Genomic DNA, 25000 nt, shown 5'->3' with positions numbered 1-25000 from the left:
CAGACACACACACAGACACACACACACACACACACACACACACACACACACACACACTCCCTAATTTATGTTATCAGAACATTACATAATACATCTATCTATCTATCTATCTATCTATCTATCTATCTATCTATCTATCTATCTATCTATCTATCTATCTATCTATTGTTAGGGGTTGCTATAGTCACAGCCGCTTAGCAACCGTAAAGCCATTGCGCGTGCGCAGTAGGAGTTAATGATGCACTCTGGGATTGCAGAGTATTGACATTAGCAACAAGCGAGCGGGAGTCGTGAGGGTTTTCACCCCGTTGCACTTGTTGCTTTCTCTCCGTGATACTTCTAAGCGTTGCTTTGTAAAGTCGTGCCTCCGCCATGAACGGGGCGATAGCGAAGAAGACTCAGGAGACACTGGGGAAGGTGATAAAGAAACCGCCTCTCACGGAGAAACTCCTAAGCAAACCGCCGTTTCGATACCTACACGACATCATCAGCGAGGTAAGAATAATCTGCTAATGTCCTTAAACTCTGTCGTACTCTCCCGGAGCAAATGATACCCTTATATGTGACTTAACCATGAGCTTAACTTCATTTATAAGTACAAACCAACGACGTAGCTAACCAAGCTTCCGCTATCTTAAGCTAACAAGCTAGCTGCGTTGCCATGGCGGCTTTTCAAATCAAATCTCAAGTGGCCACCAAGATCCATGAAAATCAACCAGACAAAAACAATGTTCATTTAACAAACTGTCAATTGTTAGTCAGACTGTCAAGATAATATCCTCAGGTTGTGTACGTCTCGTTGCTAGAGGTGTGTTTGGAGTCTGCAAAACCATCAACAAACCAGGTAGAATGAGTGAAGTAAGACGATTGGTAATAGTTTTGTCTAAAGTGTCACACACGTGGCCAACACGACTGAGCTGTGTGATAGAATATCGTTGTTAGATTCTGTTATAATGTCATTATATTGTTATTGACAAAGATGAGGGCCCAACATAAACACAGGCACGATGCTCACTGTGATCCATATGTAACTCAAGTTTCTAAATCTCTGCCGGTTGATTTTCGTAGAGTCAACATGAATAAAAAGTAGAATGGCTGGCAGGACACATGATGTGGAGGAGATGGATTAAAACACACACACCCACCCGTTGGCATTATCGAGGCCTAATGATTATCTTGGTCTGATTTCTTGGCAGTTATGATCAGCTTGGCAACTCATATCAGCTGTTACTGTCAAGTGAGCCTTAGGAGTGAGCAAATAACAGCTGTAATAGAATATAAAAACACTCTCTAATACACGGGAGGGAGGGAGAAATGTCAGGAAAGATGTCAGTCACTGTAAATGAAATCTAAACTACACAAAGCTGAATTGCATCGACTTTCCTTCAGCTCTCTTTTTGCTTAACTCAGTCACAATCAAACAAAGCTACGCCACCTTATCTCCCTGTGTTCCTTTGCCATTTGTGTGTCAACTTAGCTTTGTGAAATCTGTTTTGCTTCCCCAACCAGCAGTGAGGTGTCATCCTCACCCCCTCCACCTGTGGGATAGTCTCATGTTTCAGTGTAGATTCATCTATATTTGATAACGCAAAGCCACCAACATTTTCCTCTGAATAGCCACATGTGTGTCACTGCAGGATTCGGCTATGAACACAGCTGAATTTTCACAGTGCCAGTAGAAGTGTGTAGACTAGTCTAGGAATCTAAATGATCATTTATAGCCTCAGTAAACTAACTACATATGTATTTGCTTTTGCTGGGTTTCATCAATTGTGATACTGCACCTCAACAAGAACAATCAAACCTGTACTTTGGTATTAAAGTATTTTTATTTTAACTTCAATGCCAAACAACTAAGTGCAACTTAAATGACAACTGGGTGTTGGGTCAATATTTCATTCTATTTTCAGGTAATCAGGACAACTGGTTTCATGAAAGGGCTGTATGGAGAGAATGAAATGAAGTCCGATAATGTCAAGGTAAGATGACCACACAAACTGTTTAACTACTAATGTTCCTACTGTTTAAACAAATTGTTCTAACGATTCTTTAGCTGATGGCATTCACCAATTACAAAACCTCCACATGCACGCATACAGAATATGTCTTCTGACCAACTGGATCCTCGTGTCTGAAAACACCTGTGTGTGACATGACACAGTCTGTGAGTGTGTGTGAGGGTGTGTGTGTGTGTGTGTGCGCACGTACGTCAAGCTGACAGTAACATTACACACTGCTTGTGCGACACACAAAGGTTCTGGCTGGGCATGAGGGTTTGTAAAGGTGTCAGAACTCAGATCCACTGACTGAGGTCTGACCCCATAATCAATACTGAATAAGAAGATGTCATGTCAAGAGAGAAGGTTGACTCCGACTGACGTTAGAGAATGTCAATACCTTGCAATTTAAACCGTGCCATTTAAAATGTAACTTGTCAGCATACAATGTTAATCTGTCAATCTGCAGGAGATGAAAGCTACAAAGTCACAGAGGAGTGTGAGCCAGTGGATTGTATAAACAAAAGAAAATGTCAACCCATAAAATCAGCATCTTCAAAAATAGATTGTGTAGTACTTTTATAATGTTGCAGAATCAATCAATTGTTTTGTTAATTGTACGGAACAGCTTGAGTTCTGTTGTGTAACCATTCCACCATCTTACTGTAAATGCTGCCCCTGCTTCATGTTTAACATTTCCTGTAATGTGAAACACTCCTTCACATAACAGGAAAGACATCGGATTCTGCTACAGAGAGAAAAAGAGAAGGGTCTTTAAAAGAAGGTGGAACAAAGGGACACAAACTTAATTCAGCTTTAAAACACATTTAAGCCAAGTAAAATAATTGGGGCATCATAGTTCCTTTGTCACGATGTAAAGATAGTAAAGTAGGTTGAGCGTGAAGTACTGGCAGTCTGTCTGAGGTGATATCTTGACGTGTAAGATGAGAGAGAGAATGTTTTAGAGAGGATAAAATGAGGTCAAGCACCTTGCAAAGCTCTCACACATGATCCCTCTGTGTGTGGCAGACAGCAGCGCCCTTCACACACTCCCACTGATACTGCAGCACCACATATGAACTCATTTCCATAATTTCTCTCGAAGGTACAGGCCAGAATCAGACAGATTTACTCATTTAGTTAGCCCACACACAGCTAGAAATTCACTTACAAGCAATACAAAGACATTTTGATGTATCTATGAAGATCAGATGACATTATCATAGCACCACCACTGTGCCTCTCCTAACACTGCATAATTCATTCAGTCTGTGTATAACCCAGGTAAACTAGTCTTAGACAAAGATTCTTGTGTTTATCATCTGAAAGTCACATTAGACACAGATTAGTTCCTCACAAAGTAAATGTTATTGGATACAAATGTCATAGATAAAGGGATCAACAGTGCAAAGGGCAGGCTGGCAAGGGACCAGGTGGTTACACTGGGGAGAAGCCCTCAGGTTACACATTTGGCTGACTTCTCCGATCCTTCATGCTGTTAACGTTAGAAGCACAGCTTACATGGTCCACTGGTCAAAGTGCTTGCCTGGGATAATGTCTTGCATGTTGGACAACTGGACAAATATGATATTTGTATGTTTATTCACAAACCACATCCCTATCTTTTGCCTTTTCGTCCTTGTCCTTCCTCCTCTCTTTTTCCAGGAAAAGGACTCGAAAATAGCTTTCCTCCAGAAAGCAATCGATGTGGTGACACTGGTGAGCGGGGAGCCCCTGGCAGCAAAGCCAGCGCGCATTGTGGCCGGACATGAACCTGAGAAAACCAATGAGCTGCTGCAGGCCATTGCCAAGTGCTGCCTCAACAAGGTCTGTCTTCCTGAGAAATCACACACACGCAAACACAGCTTTATAAACATTGCCTTTTGAATGAAGCTACACACTACACTTCACTACACACCGCCTGTGTTATGGAACTACATATATGAAAAGCCAATGTTTATAATTTTTTCCACATCCAACTGTTACACTCTTGGGAAAGTTTGCTGGCTTCAATGTTTTAATTGAACCCAGGAGACGGAGCACCAACAGATGATTTGGTGTCTCTGGAGGCAGTTTTTCCTTTACAGCCTTAAGCTAATGTGTGATGTTAAGATGGCAAGCAAGAGGAAAGATTTAGTGTTCTAAACAAAACTCTCAACCATGTTTAACCTTTAAATGAATGCTTTAAATTTCTCAGTTCACACACAGCTCGGGAAGCACAAGAACTTAAAGTACAATTTCATGAAAACGTGCTGATATGAGCTCTCCTGTTTTCGGTCTGCAGATGTCCAGTGAGGATGCAGTAAAGCGACTGATTACAGGTGAAAAGGTGGACATAAAGACCAAGGCCAGCACCTCCAGGTCCCAGGACAAGGAGAACAGGGAAGGACCTGAGCGTCACCGTGAGGGAGAGGTGAGCGGCACGTTTAAAGCATGAACGTGGTACAGTATGTTACACAAACCTGTGTGACTTAGATAATGCCGGCCACTGAATCTCCGGTGTTTGTTTGGGTGTGATTTATTCCAGGAGAAGAAAGAGATCAAGGAGCACAGTGGAAGCAGGGACCGCAAGGATGCAGCTCGACACAAAGAGCAGGAGAGCCGGCGCAAAGAGGGAGAGAGAGAACACCAACGCGACAAGGAGCGCGGTGACAAGCACCACCATGGTGACAGGGACCACGGCAAAGACCGCGATAAAGACAAGAGCCGCGATCTGGAGCGAGACAAGGATAAAGACAAGGGGCGCGTGAAGGACAAGGACAGGGAGAGGGATAGAGAGAGGGACAAAGACCATGAAAAGACACGAGATAGAGACTCTCACAGGGACCGGGAAAGAGGCAAGGAGAGAAGAAGAGACAAGGAGCGAGAAAGGGAGAAAGACCGACATAAAGAGGGAGAAGAGAAAAGCAAACCTGTGGAGAACACTAACAGTAAAGTATGTCACTGTCCTAGCTGACCGTCACACCGCCGGGAATGTTAGCGGCAGATGCTTATTTACATTCTTTGTGTGTGTTTGTGTTCAGTCCAGAGTATCAGAGGAACCACCTCAGAAATCCTCCCCTGAAGAACCCAGCAAAACAGCCAAACCTGTGCCAGCGGTAAACTGCTCCTTTTATAACCTCCCTCTTAATATTCCTCTTAATATTCTGGTGGCGGTCAGGTATGATGTAATCTATCCACCCAATGGCATCTTAGCTGAATTATGAACCAAGGTCAATGCTTGTTCTGCAATGCAGTTCTTGGCCCAACGCTGTGTTCTCTGCCTGTGTAGCCAGCAGAGGGCGTTGAGAACCAGGTAACAACTAGACATCTCATGCATTCGCCCGCACGCACACACACTATTTAGCCACACACAGGAAGTCTTTTCCAAACAATCCTGACAATTACTGTGTCATGTGTTCTCTTCCATAAAATATTGTCTCAAAGTTTTTTTTTTTTTTTTTTTTCCTTTCCATCTCTCCGGTCGCAGTCTGGCAGTCCAGCTAGAATACCACGGCCTTCATCTGCCAAAGGACAGAGGCGGAGGCCTAAAATGGGAGGCCAAGGTAAGAAATCTGCCCTGTCTTCTTTTACTTTCTTTAGTTCCACAGTCAATAGAAATGTGATATGTTGTACTTTTGTGCATTAAATTTGTTTTGAATGGTTTTTACAGTACTTTTAGAGGGCAAACTAACAACGCCTTTTATATTTATTATGTCCCCAGACGAATCAGACAGTGACGGAGGTAAGTCACTGAAAACAGACATATTGTGATTTTTTTCCTTGGTTCAAGGAGGAATCTCTTTGCAGTGGCGTTACAGTGCACATAATGGACAGTAACACACAAAAAAGCCCCACTTTTGGGTCAGCGAGTGGGTGATAGAGTGCAAAGATGTTCCTCTGAGCAAAGATAGTCTTAACTGAAGCGTCTGGGCGGTGAGTTAGTTACTAATCACTTTTCTCTGTTTGTAGATGGAGATGCTCATTCAGCGCAGAAGCAAGTCTCTCAAGAAAATGGAGAAGCTGCAGGTTCTTCAGCACTGCCTGACAGACCCACGAGGTGAGCAAAACACTGCACACACCCTCAGGCTGCAGTCCAACAATTTCTCAGTTACTTGGAAAACCCAGTACTCTCTGACGTTATGTGATAGCTTTGGAATAAACAGAGGTTATCTCCAAAAAAAAGTACATTTCACTTTAGAGGCAGTGTGTCAACATTCCTAGTCTGCCCTTTGAATGGTGACATTTTGGCAAACAGAGCAAAGAACTTGTCATGTGAGCAACCTGGAGGTGAAAGGACATATCTGATGAACTAACAACCTTGTCTTATTGCAAGTAATATCAGTTTGCACTAAGGAACAGCTTGTTCCAGCGATTTATGAGTTGTTGTCCCAATCCACAGCAACAGGCAGATACCACGCCCCAGCAGCGCTCGCCCAGCACCTCCCAGAGTCAAGAGACAGGAGAGTAACGCAGATGTGATCACAGCAGAGAGGTGAAGTCCCTGCACACACTCATTTATATCACTTATATCAAGCACTAAAAGTCCCTCTCCACACGTTTAGTTTTTGTTTATTGCTATGAATAAAACCAAAAGGAATGTATGTTGCGGTATTAAAATTAGTTGTCATTTTATTTAGATTAGCAGTTAACCGAGAGATGTGTTTCAGGCTGTCTAGTGTCAAGCCCTCCGCAGTCATCATGGATGGGAAGAAGCTGTCAGACGAGGAGGATGAAGACGAACAGTTTCTCGTGCAGGAGGCTATGGCTCCGCCCATAGACATAAATGAGATGAGGGTGGTAAAGTGGCCTTTAATAGCAAGTTGTTCAAACACTATTGGGTAAAGAAAGATGACAGGTATCTCACATGACCTTATCTATTACAGGATCCTACAAAAACCGTCGATGGGGACGAGAAACATGGTACACTGTCTGATTTCTCCTTTCTCTAAATTTTAACAAGGCGTCAACAAAGTGTCTCCTGATTTCCCTTTGTGCTAATCTGTTCACCTTTCTCTCGCCATAGGTGGCCTTGTAAATAAGATCCTAGAGACCAAGAAAGATTATGAATCCTCTCCTTCCTCCCCAAAGGTATGTAAAAGTGAATAGTTCTAGTAGTTCTCCACTAGAAGGCACTCTCAGCTTACATCTCGCGGCCTCTTTCCTTGTCTGTGACTCAGGGCCTGTGTTTAGCCTCTCCATTAGTTCTCCATCTATTCTTACTGGAAAATCAGCTCCCTAAGGCAAACATTTAGCACGTTAGAAAGCCCTGTGCAACACAGGTTATTATCAAAAGCAAGATATTAACAACCGGTGTAGAGAGCCAAAACTGCAATGCTTAGGAACCCACAAAAATGTTCCCCTCCAGTGACGCCTAAGGGCTAATAACCAGACAAGCAAATACACCCTTCATCAGACCACACACAACTGATAACACATAATCAAGATGTCTGGAGCAGAAACATGCTTGTTTTCTCTGGAACAGATAGAATTGCTCAATGACTTAAAGTTTGCTTGAAATTCTTTAGGTAATGGGTTTCACTGTTGCATGTTTCAGTCTCAGTCGGCTTTGGGGCAGTGGTGTTTTAGAGCGCTCTTTCAAACGGTACACACTCCCTCACCACCTGTATTATGACAGCATTAGGTATTTGCGGGGGGGAAAGATTGTGTACAACTGTATTTTTACATCCATATAACTCCACTCGTCAGACTACGATTAAGCAATAAATCAATCTGTTTCAAACATGTAAACAACATAATGGAGTTGAAATCACAGAGGGCACAAATCAAAGTGTGTTGTCTCTGAGTAACACACCTAGATAAAGTGATTGCAAATTGATTTATTCAGGCGTGTAAATGTCAGCGTAAGCCGCCTCCACTTGCATTCCCTCAATGGAAGAACTTTCCTCATACTACAATCACACAACAAGTCATTTATACTGACAGAACAGTGGAATCTCATTAATTCTGCCCATGTTTATGGCTTCATCGCATTTTTGTCTTATTCCCAGAAAGGGAAAAAAGGTTTTCATTCCCGCTACACTTTGTCACTGAGCAGTCTTGATTTATGGAGGGAATTTATGGATGGGAGTTGGTCAGGAATTTCACTAGTATCTCCGAACCACTGAATGTCATCTTCATCTGAACGTTTTCAACTTCTGTTCCTTTCTATGACATCCCCATCCGTCCCTTCTGCCAGTGTATTTATACTCTGTCATCATTGGTATTTGAGTAAATCAGGCTGAAGCTTACAGTTTGGTCTGGACTGTAAGCTCGGGCTGGTGTAGGCTGTCTGCTTTGGGTGGTCCTCTGCACTGAAGCATACTCTTCCCTTCTGAGCTGACCACCCTGACTGTGATGAATGCACTGTTTTGGACTGTCACTCATGCAGAAAGGCTCCCTGTCTCTCCCCTCCCGATGGTGACCTCAGCCACCATCTCCCCATAACTCATACCTGTACACTGTCTCAGCTCGGCCAACTGATGAAGTCAAACACATTAATAGGAGCACATTGAGTCAGATCAATTTTCCAGTTTCTATTTCTGTCTATAAGCATCAAACCTCCATAGCAGAAGTACGTGGACACCCCTTGTGATTGTTTAGTTCAGGTGTTTGAGCCATACCCATTGGTAACAGGTGGATAATGTTAAGCACCTAGCCACACACTCTCCATAGACAAACTTGGCAGTATTTTAGGTTGTACTGTAGGGGCATACTCTTGTCCTTGGTTTTGGGATGAGATGTACAACAAGTTCATATACTGTAGGTCAGGTTAGGGTTAGGGTTAGGGTCAGGTTAGGGTTAGGGTTATACTAATGACCATATGGCATATCTACTACTTGCTTGTCGCCTGCATGCAGACACAAGGAGCACATGCAAGCTTAACACAGAAAAGCTCGAACTGGCTGGCGTGAGTTCAGTTCAATGCTACAGTTCATTTCCTTCTTCAAGAAACTTTGAGATTCCAACCCCACACACACACACACACACACACACTACAAATACAACACATCCAAAATGATGAAGCCCTCTGGTGTAACCGGAGCGTAGCCTTGTAGAGGTTATCCTAATTTACTTAATGCAGCCTCCTCAGTTTTCAGGAGATCCAAGGCCTCATTTCAGGGTGACTCGTATGGTCTGCTGGGGCAGTTTGCAGCAGGTATGTCTGCATATGGTTCAACCCTCCCCTCCATTATTGGCCTCGCCTAGTCAGCTGTATAAAGAACTATAATGACTGTCTTCCTGACATGAAAGGGTGGAGAGGTCAGCTTAATGGAGTTGTTTTTGCTCTTAATCACAGTAAAACACGGAGGGTACAAAATGTAAATATTGAGCTTCCTCATTCTCTGGGCAGTCGGGGTTTGAAATTTCAGATGATGCGATCTGTTCTTTTTAACACTGATGTGAAACCCTTTGAGTTAGGATTGATCTCCAGGTTCTTTCCCAATCTATGGACCATTTTGTGCCTTTAATGGAACTCTTCTCTCACTCGTTGGATTCTCTCCGTGCGTACCTGCTCCACTGACGCACCGGTGTAAATAAAGGGAATTCTCAAACAGTCAAAGCAATTGTTTCTTACCACGTCCCTCCACCCTGTGTACCACCAAAGAATTTGCTGTATATTTATGGGGACGACCTTTCCTCGTGACCCCTCGGCAGCATTGTATATTATTCTAAGATACTTCTCTTTTTATTTAGACAAAATCTGCCCCTTGCAGCAGCTGCGTTTTCATAAGAATTTTTTGTGTACTCCGTTTCCCTTTTCTTTACCCCCATCAAATTAGCCTTGATGAAGGTCTGTAATGTATAAATAAACCCTGTGGCACACAAATGGACGGCTGTTGAGTGAGAGTCACGGAGGAGAAGGGCCAGAATACTTCTCTGCAGAATCGTCAGGAAAATAAATACTCCTCTCTGCAGGCCCCTGTGTCTTCATAAACATCCAGCGTTTTTTGTGGAAACATAAGGAAATGACCCTGTGGCATTCCGCTCGCCGTATTGCTTTTGTAGAGGTCATGTTGACATATCGGAGAAATTGAGGCAGGTTTTCAAGGAATACCACGAGTCGGCACGATCTGATATCAAGCTAGACTTTAAGCATTGACAGCGTAATTTGCTTGTGATTAGAAGCCGTTTGCCTTTAAAGCCCTCAGAGTTGCTTTGTCTCCGCTCCCGTGTTTTCTTTAGGTGATTTTTTCCGTTGTCAGTTACTTCAGTGAGCTAGCGAGGGGTCCCCTTGGAGGTTCCCCTCAGTTCAACCCAGAGCCCAGGGTGTTGATCTCAGCTGTGTCCCTGAGGGGCTACAGCGACCTTATAACAACTTCCTGTAACCTACGAGGCCCCAAGCCTTTCTCCTCACCTCACTGACTCCCAGCTATTTTTATGATGTAGTTGGACCTCTGAATGGCCTTTTTATGAATAATGAACGAGGAAGCCGTAAACAAACCAGAGAGTTAGTTTTACCGTCCTGTATTACCGTCCACAAATGTGTAATAACCTCAAATCTGCGTCTCCTAACGGGGCCAGAAGCTGAACTGTTTCCCACAAGCTTTGAGGTCTTTTCTATTCCCAACTGACGTTTGGTTATCTAATACGTGCTTTGATCAATCATATATATGCTTTTTTTTCATAGTAGTCAGTAGAGAGTAGTTCCTAAACACTGCTGTTCTTCATCAAATGTCAGAAAAAGCCCTTGACCTCCCACTACAACTGTAAAACTGCCATTTGACGATGCTCTGCATATACAACAGCTAACCTTACATTTTTCTACTGATGGTTTAATGAACTTATCTGTCCTTAATTAATTCTTCCAAACTAATGACACCCTAGAGATTGCTTCGCCTCAGACACTCTTCAGGCGAGCATGGCATTTTTCCTGTCAGATCGCTTTGATGAATGTTTTCTTCCCCTCCTCTCAGCAGCTCCCTATAAGCGCAGCGTTAATCATATGGTTTTGATGCATTTCCTCCTGTAGCTGTTTAGGCATGTGGTGACCTGATGAATTCCATACTGTAGTATAATTTGGATTGTTGTACCTTATATAATAATTCATTATGTCAGATTTCCTTGTGGTTTTAGTGTTTCCGTCTTCCTCAAAGGCGTAAAGTTAAGAAGCTAAAGATTAAAGCCATTCTCATGAAAACAACACTAGTTAAAGATTTAGCTTTAAAAAACTCAATGAAAAATTACAACAAACTCTTATTTACAGGATCTGACTTAACAAGATGGCGACACCATAGATTATGGTATTACACAGTACTTGACTTACTTGTCTAAACACGCTTAATACTGATTACATCAAACCACCTGCTCTCACCAGAGCAACCTTCCAACCCGGTCTGAGGTTTCATCACAGGCTGAGATCATGGGAACTCTGCCCCCCCGCCTCTTCCCACCTCCCTCTCCTCAGCGGTCATCATATATAAACAAATATTTTTCAGGGATCGGGGTGAGAAAAAGGGAAAAGTACGAGCATACCGGTGTTATAGAGCCTGACTCAGGACGCTGTAAAGCTGTGATTTATATCCTTCTGGACAAAGTGCACACAAACTGGGGGTCGGGTTTTTTTTCACGCTAGGATTTTTTTTTATTTTCCAACTGAGAAGGGAGAAGGGGGCCTGAGGTAGCAAAGGGACGGCAAATAGAATTAAGCCGCGGGTCCAGTCTGGGCTACGCAGGCCAGACCGCAGCCATGCAGACAGAATGAGCCATAGAGTGTTTGTCTAGCTGCAGGGTTCACAGCTCCCAGTGGAAAGCCACCCACCTTGTTGGGGGAACACTCGGCCCCAACGCGATTCAACCCTCAACACTCCTGAGCCACCGCAAACGGGTCAAAAAATGAAAAAGAGAGCGAGGTTGTCAGAAAATTTGCGCACGCTTCCTGAAAAGAACTTAGTGGTGAAAAAGACGACGTTTGATGTCCGTTTATGCAGTGGGGTCCTGTCTTGTCAGGTTGCCTCTCAAAGTCCTAATTACTCAGACGGGCGGTTTGTTTTAAGAGATGACTTGATAAGGCGAACGTTCCAAGCCTACGCGTAGCTAAGCTGCGCCGAAGCATGCCGAGGTCCGCTAACCTCAGCGGGCTGTGTGGCAGACGGCGTGTTTTTGGAAGAGGAAGCTGTCATTTAGTTTACACACTGGTGCAAAGTTTGATTTGGGCTGTCTGGTGAAGGCAGGTGCTCCCATCTGAGGAGCCCAACGGCACAAATTGGACCAGGAGTTGAACTTGAAAGGAGACATAAGTGTTGTAGTTGTTACTCAATACTGTAGTAAAATAACCTCACTGCCACAGCTTGTTACTAAAATAAACATGACTTTAAGACCAAAAGTGCAGGCTGTGTGTGTGCGCGCGCGTGTGTGTGAGAGTCCCCTTCCCATATGTGTATGCACCTACACCTCTGAGTGTGTGTTTACATGCATGTGTGCGGTTGTATTTATGTCTGCCTGTATGTGTGTGTGTGTGTGAGACTTTAGGGTTGGCATGGTTAGTGCTTTATCATTACACATTTATACACACACACAGACACAGACACACACTCACGGAGGCCTTGCAAAGTGCAGCTGAGCAAACATCCTTGGGTCAGGCCTTTGCCAAGGGAGGTCCTTCCCTGATACCTTCCCCTCCTCCCCATCAAGGAACTGAGTGTAATTGGGAAATCGTGAACCCCTCCTCCCCCTTCCCCCCTCCCCCCAACCGCACACACCAAACACTGGAGGCCTTCACCAGCCAGTCAACCAGTCCCCCTACATTAGCCAACACAATTCAGCCATACGTTTGATCTTTATATATACAGTTAGGTTGGTAGAATTCCTGCCTAACATTTTTAGCCTTGGAATCCAAAACCACTAAATGCAGCTCTGCTCTGGGCATATGAGACTTTGCTGGCAAGGGTAGAATTCCTAAAGAGGGTTTATTATGATTTGGTCTAGGGGGACACAAGTGATTTTGTGTGTGTGCGCTTGTGTGTGTTTTCTTATAACAGCGTTAAGTCACACAGGTAACCCCTTAACGTAATACTGTTCAACTTCAAGAAATCTTTTTTTATTTCCAATGCTGCTAATGAAATGAGTTACATGCTTTTCCGTGACAAAGCGGGAAAACTGAACTAACAATGTTGTTTGTCTACACACGCCTAACCTGCCGCTTCTGCCACATCCAGAAGTTGGTGTCTGAAGCGGCGCAGAAGAAAGAGCGAGACCTGGTGTCACGAGACATCGAGCAACTCCGGACGTCCATCCAGACGGTTTGCCGCAGCGCCATGCCTCTGGGTAAACTCATGGACTACATCCAGGAGGACATGGACGCTATGCAGGCCGAACTGCAGAAGTGGCGAAAAGAGAACGGCGAGCTCGCACAGGCTTTGCTGCAAGAACAAAGGTATTGTTGTGGGAGTCGACACAAAGTCATTAATTATCTCAAAGTGAAAGTATTTGGACCCAGGTGCCTAACAATTAAGGGTTCCTTATGGATAGAAAGAGTTGAATTTTATAAATGACTGAGGAACCCTTGCTCTGATTTCCATCAAAAATGTGTTGAAGTAATTACTGTGGGCAGTTTTCTGACCCTGCATTCAGATGATAAAGTCCACAATCACCTAGTGTTTGCATGTGTGTGTGTGGTACAGAGAGACAGACCTGGTGTTGGAGCCTCTTAAGGCAGAGCTGGAGCAGCTGGAGCAGCAGATAAAGGACCAGCAGGACGTGATTTGTGCTGTGAAGGCCAACATACTGAAAAATGACGGGAAGATCCAGAAGATGCTGACCGGCATCAGCTTCTCTTCCAGAAACTAAAGACACAAACCAGGTCTAAGAAAGGAAATCCACTATTTTGGGGGGAAAAAACTGCACTGAATTTTTTTGTCTGTACTAAAATCAAGATCAGTTTTTGTTGGAGGGGTTCACAAATTGCACTTTTGGTGGCATTCGTCTCAGTGGCAAAGAGATAGTCGTAATAGTCTGGGGGCATCATTCTCCCACTTTTCTCTTCCCGTATTTTCTGTCTTTCTCTCCACTGTCCAATCAGCAATAAAGGCCAAAATGCTTGAAAAAAAAAACAAATCCTCTTCCTGTAATTAGAGAGGTGAGTTTGTGCGCTTGTCTGTAGTTTGCACTGCTGCCACAGGTAGGCGCTGTACTTCCATAAACCTCAGCAGAGCGTCTAAGCAGTGGTGTAGCCTGTTCTCACTCCTGGAGGTCAAGTGATTTCTGATACTGTTAAAGATCCCAAACACATACAATTCTAATTTACAACCCCAGACAAACTTGTGCTAATGAATTTGGCTCCAATCTATGCAGCCGCAACAGGTAGCCAACTTAACGCTTAACGCTTAAATATTTCCCTAGCTGATGATTGATGATGACTTTAATTGATCAGAGCCATTTGTCCTCTTTAAAAGCACCACTGCACTTTCCATGACTGTGAATGATGATGGTAGATTGGAGTGCGTTGGAAAAAGCTTTTTGGGAACATTAGATCACATATCTTAGCCCTTAAATTAGTTTATTTTAATATCTGCTATCCAGTCTCTATGCTTGAATAGTTGTCTATCCTCTTCCTCTGCTAGGCACAGTGCAGGAGTTGCCAAACAGCTGAACTATACGTGTCTGATCTTTAAATTCTGTCTTCTTTCACCTCTTTAAAGCACCTTGTTTACTTGCGAGGGGGTTCTTCATATATGTTGCTAATGTGGTAGTATGAAGCAATAATTACGATAGAGAAGTTAATCAACAAAAAAAGGACCAACAAAGTTTAAATACTGTAATAAATAATGTTATCACACCTTTAAAGTTACAATTGCCACATTTTATCAATAAGCATATTGAATTATTCCGTGGTAAATCTAAAAGCAATGTAATCTTGTCATTGAACTGATGTCATAACAAACTGTATGTACAATAGATATCCTCCATTTTCACGTCAGTATTAAAGTTCACCAAATGTAAATATGAACAGTAATATATCTATAAAGAGACATCAAAGTAACGATGACAATAATCTGCTTTCCAAGTATCCACATATTTTGTATAAGAACTATTTACATTTTTGTATCATGTCCTCTAAAACTGTACATTATGTATATCTGGAGTCTGTATCATAGTTGACATAATTATTATTTTGTAGTGGAGTGAAATAAAGGAATACGTTTCAGTAAATGATGATAACTGTTGTGTGGTTATTTTTGCTGCAAACTTAAACTTATACCGAGGGATCCTAACACCATCTAGATGCTGGGACTGATATTCTAGCTTTTCAAATTGAAAAGAATTGTGTCCATGGTTACGCTGGTATGTTTTTGGAAAATTTCAACAAAATTCATAATGATCCTTTTAGATTAAATGTCAACATAAATAAATAATATAGCCCATAAATAAAATAAAAGATTAGTGCCAACAGTGAGCGCAGCCACATCCAAGCCAGTCCAGCAGACAGCACATTAATGAAAAAGACCAATAGAGAATGAAGAGGATGAAAGGCACCTACTACATCCACTCAAGTTGATTTGTTTTGATTTGCACAATATATGGTATACATTTTATACTGTTCTTGAATTTTGCACATTTTCAAGAAGGATTTGATTGAAGTTGTCTCATTATTTGCCTCCTTTGTTTCCTTTTATTTGTCACTTGTTTGTCACATTGTATGAACACTCTCATTAAACATAATTTTGGTTGTTGATAGCTCAATAACATCTGACCTAGTGTGAAATAATCATTTTGATACATGTACTGTAGATAAATATTTAATTTACCATGGGTTAAGGTGTTTTTAATGCTTTAAAATCCTGGAAAAGTGCAAACCCTGATGACTGTACTTGTGATTTTGACAACCTTATGTCAAGCCCTTGTGCTGTTTGACCAAATCACTTTCAAGGAGACACACTTCTCTTCTGAGCCTTGCCTGACACAACACATGCTGGACATTTAACTCTCTTTAAGGACCAACTTTTCTCTGGAGCACTATGAAACAGCTGCAATGCACACAAAACGTATTAGGAAGCCCTTTAAATGGCTATTGAGCCAGATTTGGGCAGAGCATTTGTGATGCAAGTCAGATTTAGCCGAAAGCCCCCTCGCAGAAGGCACGGACACCTGCTTTAAGCAAAGCTGCTGGCCCCAGGCTCAGCGGTGGAACGACAGCACCATTGTCCATCTGTGTTTACCTTTTCACTGTGGGGTTCCTGAAAGAAAATGCAAACTTCCCTAACCTCTCGATGGTGTCCAGAATAAACACACAGTGACTTAAGCCACGACTGCCTCTTCAGCAGCCTCAGTTGATTTTGGCCTTTGAATTTCATAGTGGTTTGCACTGCTAATGAGTGTCTACACCTTTTCCTCTTCACGACTGTGGTCTGCAGTTACCCACTAATCCTTACATTATGCCAGGCTGAGGGCCTCACTCACTCCACTCTGCTGGGGTAAAACACACGGGGCGACATTGGAGTGGTGAAGTATCCTCTCTCACGTTGGTCCTTGAAGCACAGACGCAACTATATAATTGAGGAAATGTGACTTTTTAGACTTGATAATCATTATTAAGGCATTCTTATTATAGATGGTCACTTTGTAGGTTCTTTAGCTTTAATAACAACACTGACTTTTTGGGGTCCTTGATGAAATTTAATTTTTGACAGGACAATCATGTTTTAAAATGTTGATTGTATGATTTATGATTCAAAAGGATAAGGAAAAAGTGGTAATAACAGGCTGACTGGTACCAACTTTTAATGGTTTCTTCCCTAGATCGTGTCCAACCTGTCCACAAAGATGTTTCATTCTGTGGTCACATCTTCTGCCTTCAGACTGACTCAACTCTGTGATTCTGCTTAATTGACTGCACCTGCACAACTGATTAACAAATGGCAGCCCCAAAGGATTTGAGCTGTAGCTGTCACTCAAACTACTTGTTATTTCTTCCTTCATACAGAAACCATTCAAACAGTCTTTCAGGGTGTTTTCAGCATTTTTCATGGGTTTTAGATAGCACCAGTCTAAAATGCTTCCAATTTGAAAGTATTCAGCCATTCCCTCTTAAAAAACCTTAATATTTCCTTCAGGCTTTTCATAATTTCAGGTCCTTCTAACTTCTACATACTTTCAGGTACAGAAACCATTCAAACATTTGTCAAGCCCTCACACTTCCCACTTCAGCATTCAGCAAAACCCTTCAACAGTTGCAATCACAGCACATTTTCTTCAGGAAATGCATTTCTAGTTTGCATTGTTATGAACTGATCCACTGTGTCAATGCATACAAGGTAGCAAGGCATCCGATCAGTGTGTTTCCTCTTTCAGCTGTATCATTTACAGAGCTAGAGGTCTGCGAAGGCCCAGTTAAGGGGACACATGACACTGTTGACCTGTGTGTTTATTTTTAGAGTACCACCAGAGCTGCAGTGTCTATGGTTTGCTGCCCCGCCTTAAGTTAACCACCACAGAGGAAGAGCAAAAACATAAATTGCTAAATAAGCCTTTTTTCAAATGGATTGGAATGAGCAACAGATTTTTTTTAATTGATCTTGTTTTATCTTTGCTCTCTTATTTTCCACTAACCCAAACTTAGTGTCCAGGCACAATAACACACACCTGATGATGTTATTGTTCCCTTCTGGTGCTGGAAACCGACTTTTCTGTTTCTGAGCTCATTTATGCTTGGTGGAAACGTTTGGAATGGTTCAAAATTAGATTTGTGAACCAGAATAGAGAAAGTTGATGTTGGTTGAAACAAAGAACAAAAAAACGATTTTAATTTGAAATGTATCATCGGTTAAGATTCCCTGTTATTAATAGGACTTTCCTTTTCAATCAATCAATCCATCAACCAACCAATCGGCCAATAAATCAATCAATCAACCATCCAATCGATCAATCGATCAATCAATTGACTGAACTCAATTTGCTGAATACTTTTATTGAAGAAAGCTTCTGGCATTACAATTTACATCCAGATATGGGACAATTCTTGAGAGTATTTTACAGAATGGGAGAAAAGAGAACAAGAAAAAATAGAAAAAAGGAAAAAGAAGAGAACAAAACGTTTAAGTGGCAGATTCTTGAAGCACATCAGCGGCGATGACGGCAGTTATCCTGGCGTCACTCTCCACATTTATTGACGTTTCTCCTTTAAATCCGTCCAGCTGGGCGCAGTCCGGAAGTCGCGCAATGAACGCACATACGTCATCAGACAGTTACGTTTGTTTATTTTGATGTTTGCGTGGCTCGAACGCCGTCACATTACTGGGTCTCATTGATTTAGGCTGAACCGCGTTCGACCTCATCCGCCCCCTAAACGCGGCTGTAATAGCGACGCTTTGACCTCAGAGGATCATGGCAGACGGTCCGGAGGCGGAGGGTGACGATCCGCCCAATATCCACTTCCCTCCGCTCATCACCGTGTCCGATCTGCCCGGTCCGACTGCTGCAGGTAACAATGGCTGGCATTAATCAGAGTGATGATTCATTGGCGTGCACGGTGACGCACAGATACGGATCAGTAAGCATGATAAGATGACAACACCGTCAAGATCCAAACATCCACCACAACAACATCGACAAGTGTTGTTGATCCTCTGTAACAAGGCGCAGTTCGTTCATTCAGTGAAGAGATCTGGATTTATTCTGGTTAAAATATTACATTTGTGGATCATCACATCATGGTAAAGCTTCTATATGAGTCTTAACAGGTTTAGCTTTGTTTAGATTGTGTTAAGATGATGATGATAATTGCAAAATCACTATCTTGCAACAAATTCTAGTTTTATTGATACAAAAACAAGTTGAGTGTTTACATGAGTCAGTATAGAATCTGTTTTTAACTGACAAAACTACAGAAGGAAGCTCAAGCAGCTGCCTGTTTGCTTAATATTTGGGTCCAGCACTACTGATACTTTATCAACATCACATTAAACTGGGAGTGAAGGGAATCGTAAATCAGATGGATGTTCAGGCTACACAGCTGTGCAAAGGAGATCATATGATCAGCCTCAGGATCAGTCTCAGGGATGCAGCACTAAAAGTGATTTGTCATGATGCTCGTTAGTTATGGCAAGAGTGACAGGGGTAAATATAGTCTGCTGCTTAGTAACTAACATTTCTGGGCATTTTTGTTCCTCAAGGTGTCCCCAGGATCTATGGTTGCCCATAGAAACCCAAGACACTCATCATGTCCACTTCCTGTATAATCAATGTTCGTCCTCACATACAGTTACACAACTTAGTATCTAGACCTTTAACAATCAGGGGCCTAATCCTTCATTTCAGTGTCCTGTAAAAGCTATGACTGAAGATTTACTGATGACATCAACAAAGCACAATGTCTGACTGTCTTTGGTGGTTCAACATCCTCTTAATGTTTGTGTCCACACTAGGCCGTAACCTGAAGGAATGGCTCCAGGAGCAGTTCTGTGATAAGCCTCTAGAGCAAGACGACATGCGACTCCATAACGCCGCCTACGTGGGAGATCTGGACACTCTGAGGAACCTGCTGCAGGAAGACAGCTTCAGACAGTAAGACGCACGCTGAGTGATTACATCATTCGTTTAGGCCTCTCTGCTATGATGCGACCCAGGATGGGAACTGGCATTTATGAATCAGCCCAAAATAGTGTTATGAGTAATTTAGCTCCATTATTACCAACACACACATGATTTCTCTCTCGCACTTGTTAAGGACGTATATTAGTCTGATTCTTAGTCTTTAGCTGCAGCAGGCCACTGTGCTGCAGAACTGTCATCCTTTGTTTAGATGGTATTCACCTTAAGAGGGATGTTCATGTGTGGCATTAAGTGGTTTGTGGTTTTGGTTAGCAGTTTTGTTGAGTGACAGCTCGAAACACACACACACACTGTATAGAATATGTCCCCACCACAAACCATTCTCATGCTATATAACATACACCATATGCTCTGTGTTGATCCATTTGCCCCACAGCACTGTGAGTGAACAAGTCCTCTATTTTACCTAAATGGTACTCAAATGTTAATGTTAATCTGTGTGTAAAGTATTTGTTATTTCTTATTCATACCTCAAGTATTGTTTTGTTTTTTTTCAATTAACACAACCACTCACCTGTCTCCCTTGGGTGCCAGGCGTATCAACGAGAAGTCGGTCTGGTGTTGTGGCTGCCTCCCCTGCACCCCTTTGCGGATCGCATCCACAGCTGGACACGCTGCCTGTGTGGCCTTTCTGATCGCCCAGGGAGCTGATGTAGATCTAGTGGATGTCAAAGGTCAAACAGCTCTCTACGTCGCCGTGGTGAACGGTCACCTGGATTGCGTTCGGATTCTCCTGGAAGCCGGAGCCGACCCGAATGGAAGCCGACACCACCGCAGTACCCCGCTGTACCACGCTGCACGGGTGGGCAGGCTGGACATACTGGAGGAACTCATCAGGTGAGGTTAGGCCAGGAGGGTTGTGGACACAGAGGGACCTGACCCGAGTCGCACATGTTTTGAGATGTCAAACTCTATTTCACATTCAGCTCGCCAACAGTTAAATTTTGGCTTCAAGGTCAAAAAGGTTAACGGTTTCCTCTTTCCAGGTCTAAAGCCGATGTTGACATGGACCATCAGCTTGGTCCCAGGCTCCTCTTAAGTGCTCGCACCCTCAACACTCTGGTGGTGTGTCCTCTTTACATCAGTGCCGCCTACCACCACCTCCCTTGTTTTCGCCTGCTGCTCCAGGCCGGCGCTCAGCCCGACTTTAACTACTCGGGCCCCGTTTGCCACGACGCTCTGACCCGTGGCCTGGCCTCCTGCATGCTGGATGCAGTGCTGAGACACGGCTGTGAGGTGGCCTTTGTACACCTGCTGCTGGACCACGGGGCTAACCCGGCCCTCGTGCCCTGGGACGAGTCCGAACTGGAGCCTGCGAACCGGAGGAAGATGGATCCAGAGGCACTCAGCGTTTTCCTGGAGGCCAGGAGTGAGTAAAGCTGAATGAAACACAGTGAGAGGAGAAATGTTAGATGATGACAGGTGATACTGTGTTAGTATCAACCAGTTATGATGCAAGAAAGAGTTCAAACAGAGCAGTTTTTCCGTGTTGTCTTCTTCTGTGATGTGCCCTTGTTCTCTTTCTTAGGATACCCTCGTAGGCTGACACACGTGTGTCGGATCAGGATCCGCAGGGCAATGGGCAAAAGTCGCCTTATCCACATACCCTCATTACCCCTACCACAACCCATCAAGAACTTCCTGCTCCAGCAAAACTGACAGCCACCCAAGATCCTCCTGACGCTCCACCCTGACGCTCCCTGCTGTCCGTCTCCTCACCAAAGCCCTCCATCGATTATTTTGCAAACCCAGCTTGCTAATTGCTTTACATTTCCTAATTTCCTTACTTTCCAAAATATTTCCAGGTCAAATGTAACATCCTTGTATTTGTTTGGTTGGTTGGGAGAACTGTTAACAGATCACTGGGAGGTTTTATGGTCACTACTTCTGATAGCACTTTTCATCTTAATACCCACAGATCCAGCAACTTCATCTTCTCATTGATACGTTTTTCTTTATGTCCATCAAAATTTTAGGCATTTAGCACACAACTACATTTAAAGGGAGGAATACATGGAATACCGTACCAGCTATATTTTGATGGCTGACCAACTAGTAACATTCTTGGCCTCTGCCTCTTTTACTGCCACATCCTTCAACTTTGAGTTCAGAGGGAAAATATGATTTGTTTTACTGATCAGAACAAAGCAAATCAGTTCTTTGATATCAGATTTGATCCACTTTCATTTGTGATCTTAGGTCTTAGCAGTGAAAAAGCAGTGTTTGTTTGTCTTTCCAACATCTCACTCCTCTGTCAGGCTCAGATTGCTGATGTCATCATTCAGTGTCAGCACCTCACAGCCTGCTAAAAAATAAACATGGAGGTCAGCAAAAGCAGCGACAGGGGGTCATCAGAGAGACGAAGAGGGTTTTCAACAACCTCACAGCAGTTTAATGAGAAATTACACAACAAACATCCCAGCAGGATTCAAACTACCAACATGTGTAATTTCAGCTATTGGTAAGAAGGGAAATGAAGAAAAACATCAATGCGCTGTTTAAAGTTCTGGATCTGGACTGAAACAAGAGTAGCAAGAGAAATGTTTACATCAAAGAAGGTGGAGACTTTGTAGAGACAAAGTTAAGCCGATTATTAAATTGCTGACAATCTTAAAATCTATATATGACTTAACTTTGTATTTATTATCCAGAAAGCTCTTTTTTGACATGTATGTTTGTAATATACAGTTCTGTGTTGAAATGTGCATGCATTTTGCGTTGAGTGCCACATTATTATTATTATCTGCATACAGTAAACGTGCAACAATCCAATCAGTCTGTTTGGTCCTTTTTCTGTATTGATGATCTGACAGTAGATGGGAGGGGCACAACGCCACCACAGAGCCCAGATTCTTCACATGTAAGATCACTTTCCATGCTTCCTGTGTCTGCTCGCTGTCTCATGGAGTCAACATGAGAGAATCCCTCTTTCTTACAACCGCTTCCAAGATCTGATTTAGTGCAAAATCCAGTGAGGGGAAAATCACCAGCATAAGCTTCGGCAAAACTTTGAGCTAATCAATTCTCGGAGGAGGGATTGCGCTCGTATATTCGCGATATATCATTGTGTGTTTTGGATCCTTTACATGGGTTCACTGCAGGCGTGGAGATACCCGGAGAACATGGAGTGATTGAAGCTCTCTGCCACTGGAACCACATGTTGACCCTCAGTGGCCCAGGATTGAATCTCACCACAGCGTTCTCTACTTTCTCTTACTCACTAAATAAAACACAAATGGAAAATGGAAATTGGTTGTAAATATTGGAAAACAATTAGATTTGCTTGTGTGTTAGCTGTTTTTAAAGTATGAAATTAACAAAGTCCATGATTACCAAGATTCTCTACAGACTGAAGAAACATCACGTAAAACTTAAGCATATAGTAAGTGATCAGTGGTAAAATTGAGACGATACTAATATTAGATTTTGGGGGGTTCCAGTAGAGTCCATGAATCACTGAAGCCTCCGTCTCACTGTCTCGCTCCTTTCTCATTTCCGCTCCCAGCTGCCCTGTAACATTCAATCACCTTCCCTGGGAATGAATAAACTTCAACACGGGGTTGACAGAGGTCTGCACGGGGGTTCGTTATTATTTATCGTGAATTTAACTAACTGGGCAGAAAGTCCCGATGGTTGAGAAGACATATGTGCCCCATGGAACATGTAGAGCCTGGGAGCCTGAGAGGAACCAGCGGGGACGAGCTGGAGGCCCAGGATCTGAATTGTCCCCACGGGGGACGCAATAAGAACTATCGAGTTGGTGGGAATTGAAGACTTCATACCTCAGACATTCTTCCGACATTGTTGTGGGTTTTGTGTTGCTGTGTTGTATTACAGACTGACAAAGTGACAAACCTGTGGATGTCTTTGTGCACTGATGGCACCCCGAGGTCTCTAGATGGCACTGTCTTGCTATGGAGCATGGCAGACGTCCTCTCCCCCCTCCCTCATTCTCTCTGTCCCATCTCTCCTTTGTCTCTCTTTCTCTCACTCTGTCCTCCCTCCCTCCCTTCCTTCTTTTCTTTCTTTCTTTCTTTCTTTCAGTCTTCCCTACTCGGTTTGGCACACAGAATTCAGCTGTGGCCCTCAGCTGTCTGTCCTCAAGAGCCTCATCCCTTCAGAACTCATTAAAGCAAGTCTTTCATTAACAGAAGCCACAGACAAACACACACACACACACACACACACACACACACACACACACACACACACACACACACACACACAGAATAAGCCCCTTTGCACCAGCGGAGGGTGAAGCAGCGATTGCACAGTTGGTAAACCGCTCTCTTCCTGTGGGGAGTTTCCATTACGGGACGCTTCTCTTTCAAGTCAAACGTATAGCTCTGATTTCATGTTACAGTTTATTTCCCTGTGTGTTTATTTGTTCACTGTGAATTACTTTGTGGGACGAAGAGAATCGTTCATGAAGCTTACAAGTGGTCAAAGATTCAATCTCCAGAGAAAAATACATTTTGATTTATCGTGACACTTTTACCTGTTTGGGAATTTTGGGATCTTCACCATAATTCCTGGACGTAGTTTGGAAGCATGGAAGTAAATTTTTGATCAATTTTCAGCACGTGACGGAAATGTATTGCGTATTCTCAGGCTGTTTCACTGTCTAATGCAGATAAAGCTCCGGAAATGGATGGTTATTAGTATTTGTCGCATTTAAACACTATAACAGCTTTACTTTGGTTTTGCCTCAACGACACAAACATGCACAGAGATGGCGAGTGGTTTACGCCGCTGGATGATTACTGGGAGCCTGGAAAAGCTGAATGGTGTTGTTCATTCCTGGGGTTTGATTTTCACCGCAGACTACAATCAAAGTCTCAATGGTCTCTGCTAATATCACCGCAGTTTTCCACATCTTTAGGGGAGCAGGAGGCGTTTCAGGAGGCTGCTCTCTCAGTGAGGCAACCACAGAATTTAAGACGCGGATTAAAGGTTGTTTCCACAGTTCTGGTGTTTTCATGTTCGAGGCGTACACGTGTGTGTGTGTGACGTGAATGTCTCAGTGGTGTTGGCTTTACAAATATGGGCCTCGTTTGTGTGAATAAAATCCAAGGTTGTTTAGAGCAAAAGTCACCTGTAAGTTGTTAAGCAGTTCCACCACAATCACTTTGTGTCTCGCTCTTTATCACACCGCCTGCGCTCTCACACTTGTATTACCATTTGGTAATTGCCACGCACTTTAATTGGAATGATCTCATTCCTCAGGCGTTCCGGAACTCTTAGTTTCCTCCAATGACCGCATAACTCTGTGTTTACAGCTGACGCACACACGCACATTCACACACAGGTATTCTTCCTCTAACCCCGTGCATTTTAAGCTTCGTCGTTGGTGCTGCTTCTGTTGACACGCAAGACAGATGAGTCGAGTTAATCCCACATGAAGAAGTGGATGGTGACTCACCCATGATCAACATCCTTCACCTCTCCAAGAATCACAATATTTTCTACTCATC

The 25000-nt window shown here is 43.2% G+C and overlaps 2 protein-coding genes across 4 annotated transcripts; both read left to right on the top strand.

The window, feature by feature from the left end:
• The first annotated feature begins 236 nt into the window (after nucleotides 1–236).
• traf3ip1 (TNF receptor-associated factor 3 interacting protein 1) lies at nucleotides 237–15137 on the top strand. Of its 2 annotated transcripts, XM_076161992.1 has the most exons (16): nucleotides 237–495; nucleotides 1911–1979; nucleotides 3663–3824; nucleotides 4282–4410; nucleotides 4525–4932; nucleotides 5021–5095; nucleotides 5269–5292; nucleotides 5467–5542; nucleotides 5701–5721; nucleotides 5949–6036; nucleotides 6379–6471; nucleotides 6647–6776; nucleotides 6863–6899; nucleotides 7003–7067; nucleotides 13136–13353; nucleotides 13601–15137. In XM_076161992.1, the coding sequence occupies exons 1-16, from the start codon at nucleotides 373–375 to the stop codon at nucleotides 13764–13766; spliced, it is 1884 nt and encodes a 627-aa protein (XP_076018107.1). In that variant the 5' UTR covers nucleotides 237–372; the 3' UTR covers nucleotides 13767–15137. The 2 variants fall into 2 exon arrangements, with proteins under 2 accessions (XP_076018107.1, XP_076018108.1); XM_076161993.1 differs by lacking the exon at nucleotides 5269–5292.
• A 3012-nt stretch (nucleotides 15138–18149) lies between these two features.
• Nucleotides 18150–21827, top strand: asb1 (ankyrin repeat and SOCS box containing 1). Of its 2 annotated transcripts, none has more exons than XM_076161883.1 (5): nucleotides 18150–18396; nucleotides 19340–19478; nucleotides 20061–20363; nucleotides 20513–20895; nucleotides 21055–21827. In XM_076161883.1, exons 1-5 carry the CDS (start codon nucleotides 18300–18302, stop codon nucleotides 21183–21185), a joined length of 1053 nt encoding a protein of 350 aa, XP_076017998.1. In that variant the 5' UTR covers nucleotides 18150–18299; the 3' UTR covers nucleotides 21186–21827. The 2 variants fall into 2 exon arrangements, with proteins under 2 accessions (XP_076017998.1, XP_076017999.1); XM_076161884.1 differs by lacking the exon at nucleotides 18150–18396 and adding an exon at nucleotides 18426–18628.
• Nucleotides 21828–25000: the final 3173 nt, after the last annotated feature.

Source organism: Genypterus blacodes, unplaced genomic scaffold (genome assembly GCF_046128005.1).
Source record: "Genypterus blacodes isolate CSIRO-AG114 ecotype Tasmania unplaced genomic scaffold, CSIRO-AGI_Gbla_v1 ptg000118l_1, whole genome shotgun sequence".
Classification (NCBI taxonomy): Eukaryota; Metazoa; Chordata; class Actinopteri; order Ophidiiformes; family Ophidiidae; genus Genypterus; species Genypterus blacodes.
Note: the sequence above shows the minus strand (reverse complement) of the source record. Positions and strands in the feature narration are given on the sequence as shown.

What these genes read in the sequence shown, in the direction of transcription:
- traf3ip1 (XM_076161992.1), top strand. Translation starts at nt 373, where the DNA reads ATGAACGGGGCGATAGCGAAGAAGACTCAGGAGACACTGGGGAAGGTG. An exon ending in CAGCCAAACCTGTGCCAGCG is followed by an intron (nt 5,096 to 5,268) that starts GTAAACTGCTCC and finishes CTGCCTGTGTAG; the next exon opens with CCAGCAGAGGGCGTTGAGAA. An exon ending in GCTTTGCTGCAAGAACAAAG is followed by an intron (nt 13,354 to 13,600) that starts GTATTGTTGTGG and finishes TGTGTGGTACAG; the next exon opens with AGAGACAGACCTGGTGTTGG.
- asb1 (XM_076161883.1), top strand. Translation starts at nt 18,300, where the DNA reads ATGGCAGACGGTCCGGAGGCGGAGGGTGACGATCCGCCCAATATCCAC. An exon ending in CAGGAAGACAGCTTCAGACA is followed by an intron (nt 19,479 to 20,060) that starts GTAAGACGCACG and finishes CTTGGGTGCCAG; the next exon opens with GCGTATCAACGAGAAGTCGG. An exon ending in CGTTTTCCTGGAGGCCAGGA is followed by an intron (nt 20,896 to 21,054) that starts GTGAGTAAAGCT and finishes TCTCTTTCTTAG; the next exon opens with GATACCCTCGTAGGCTGACA.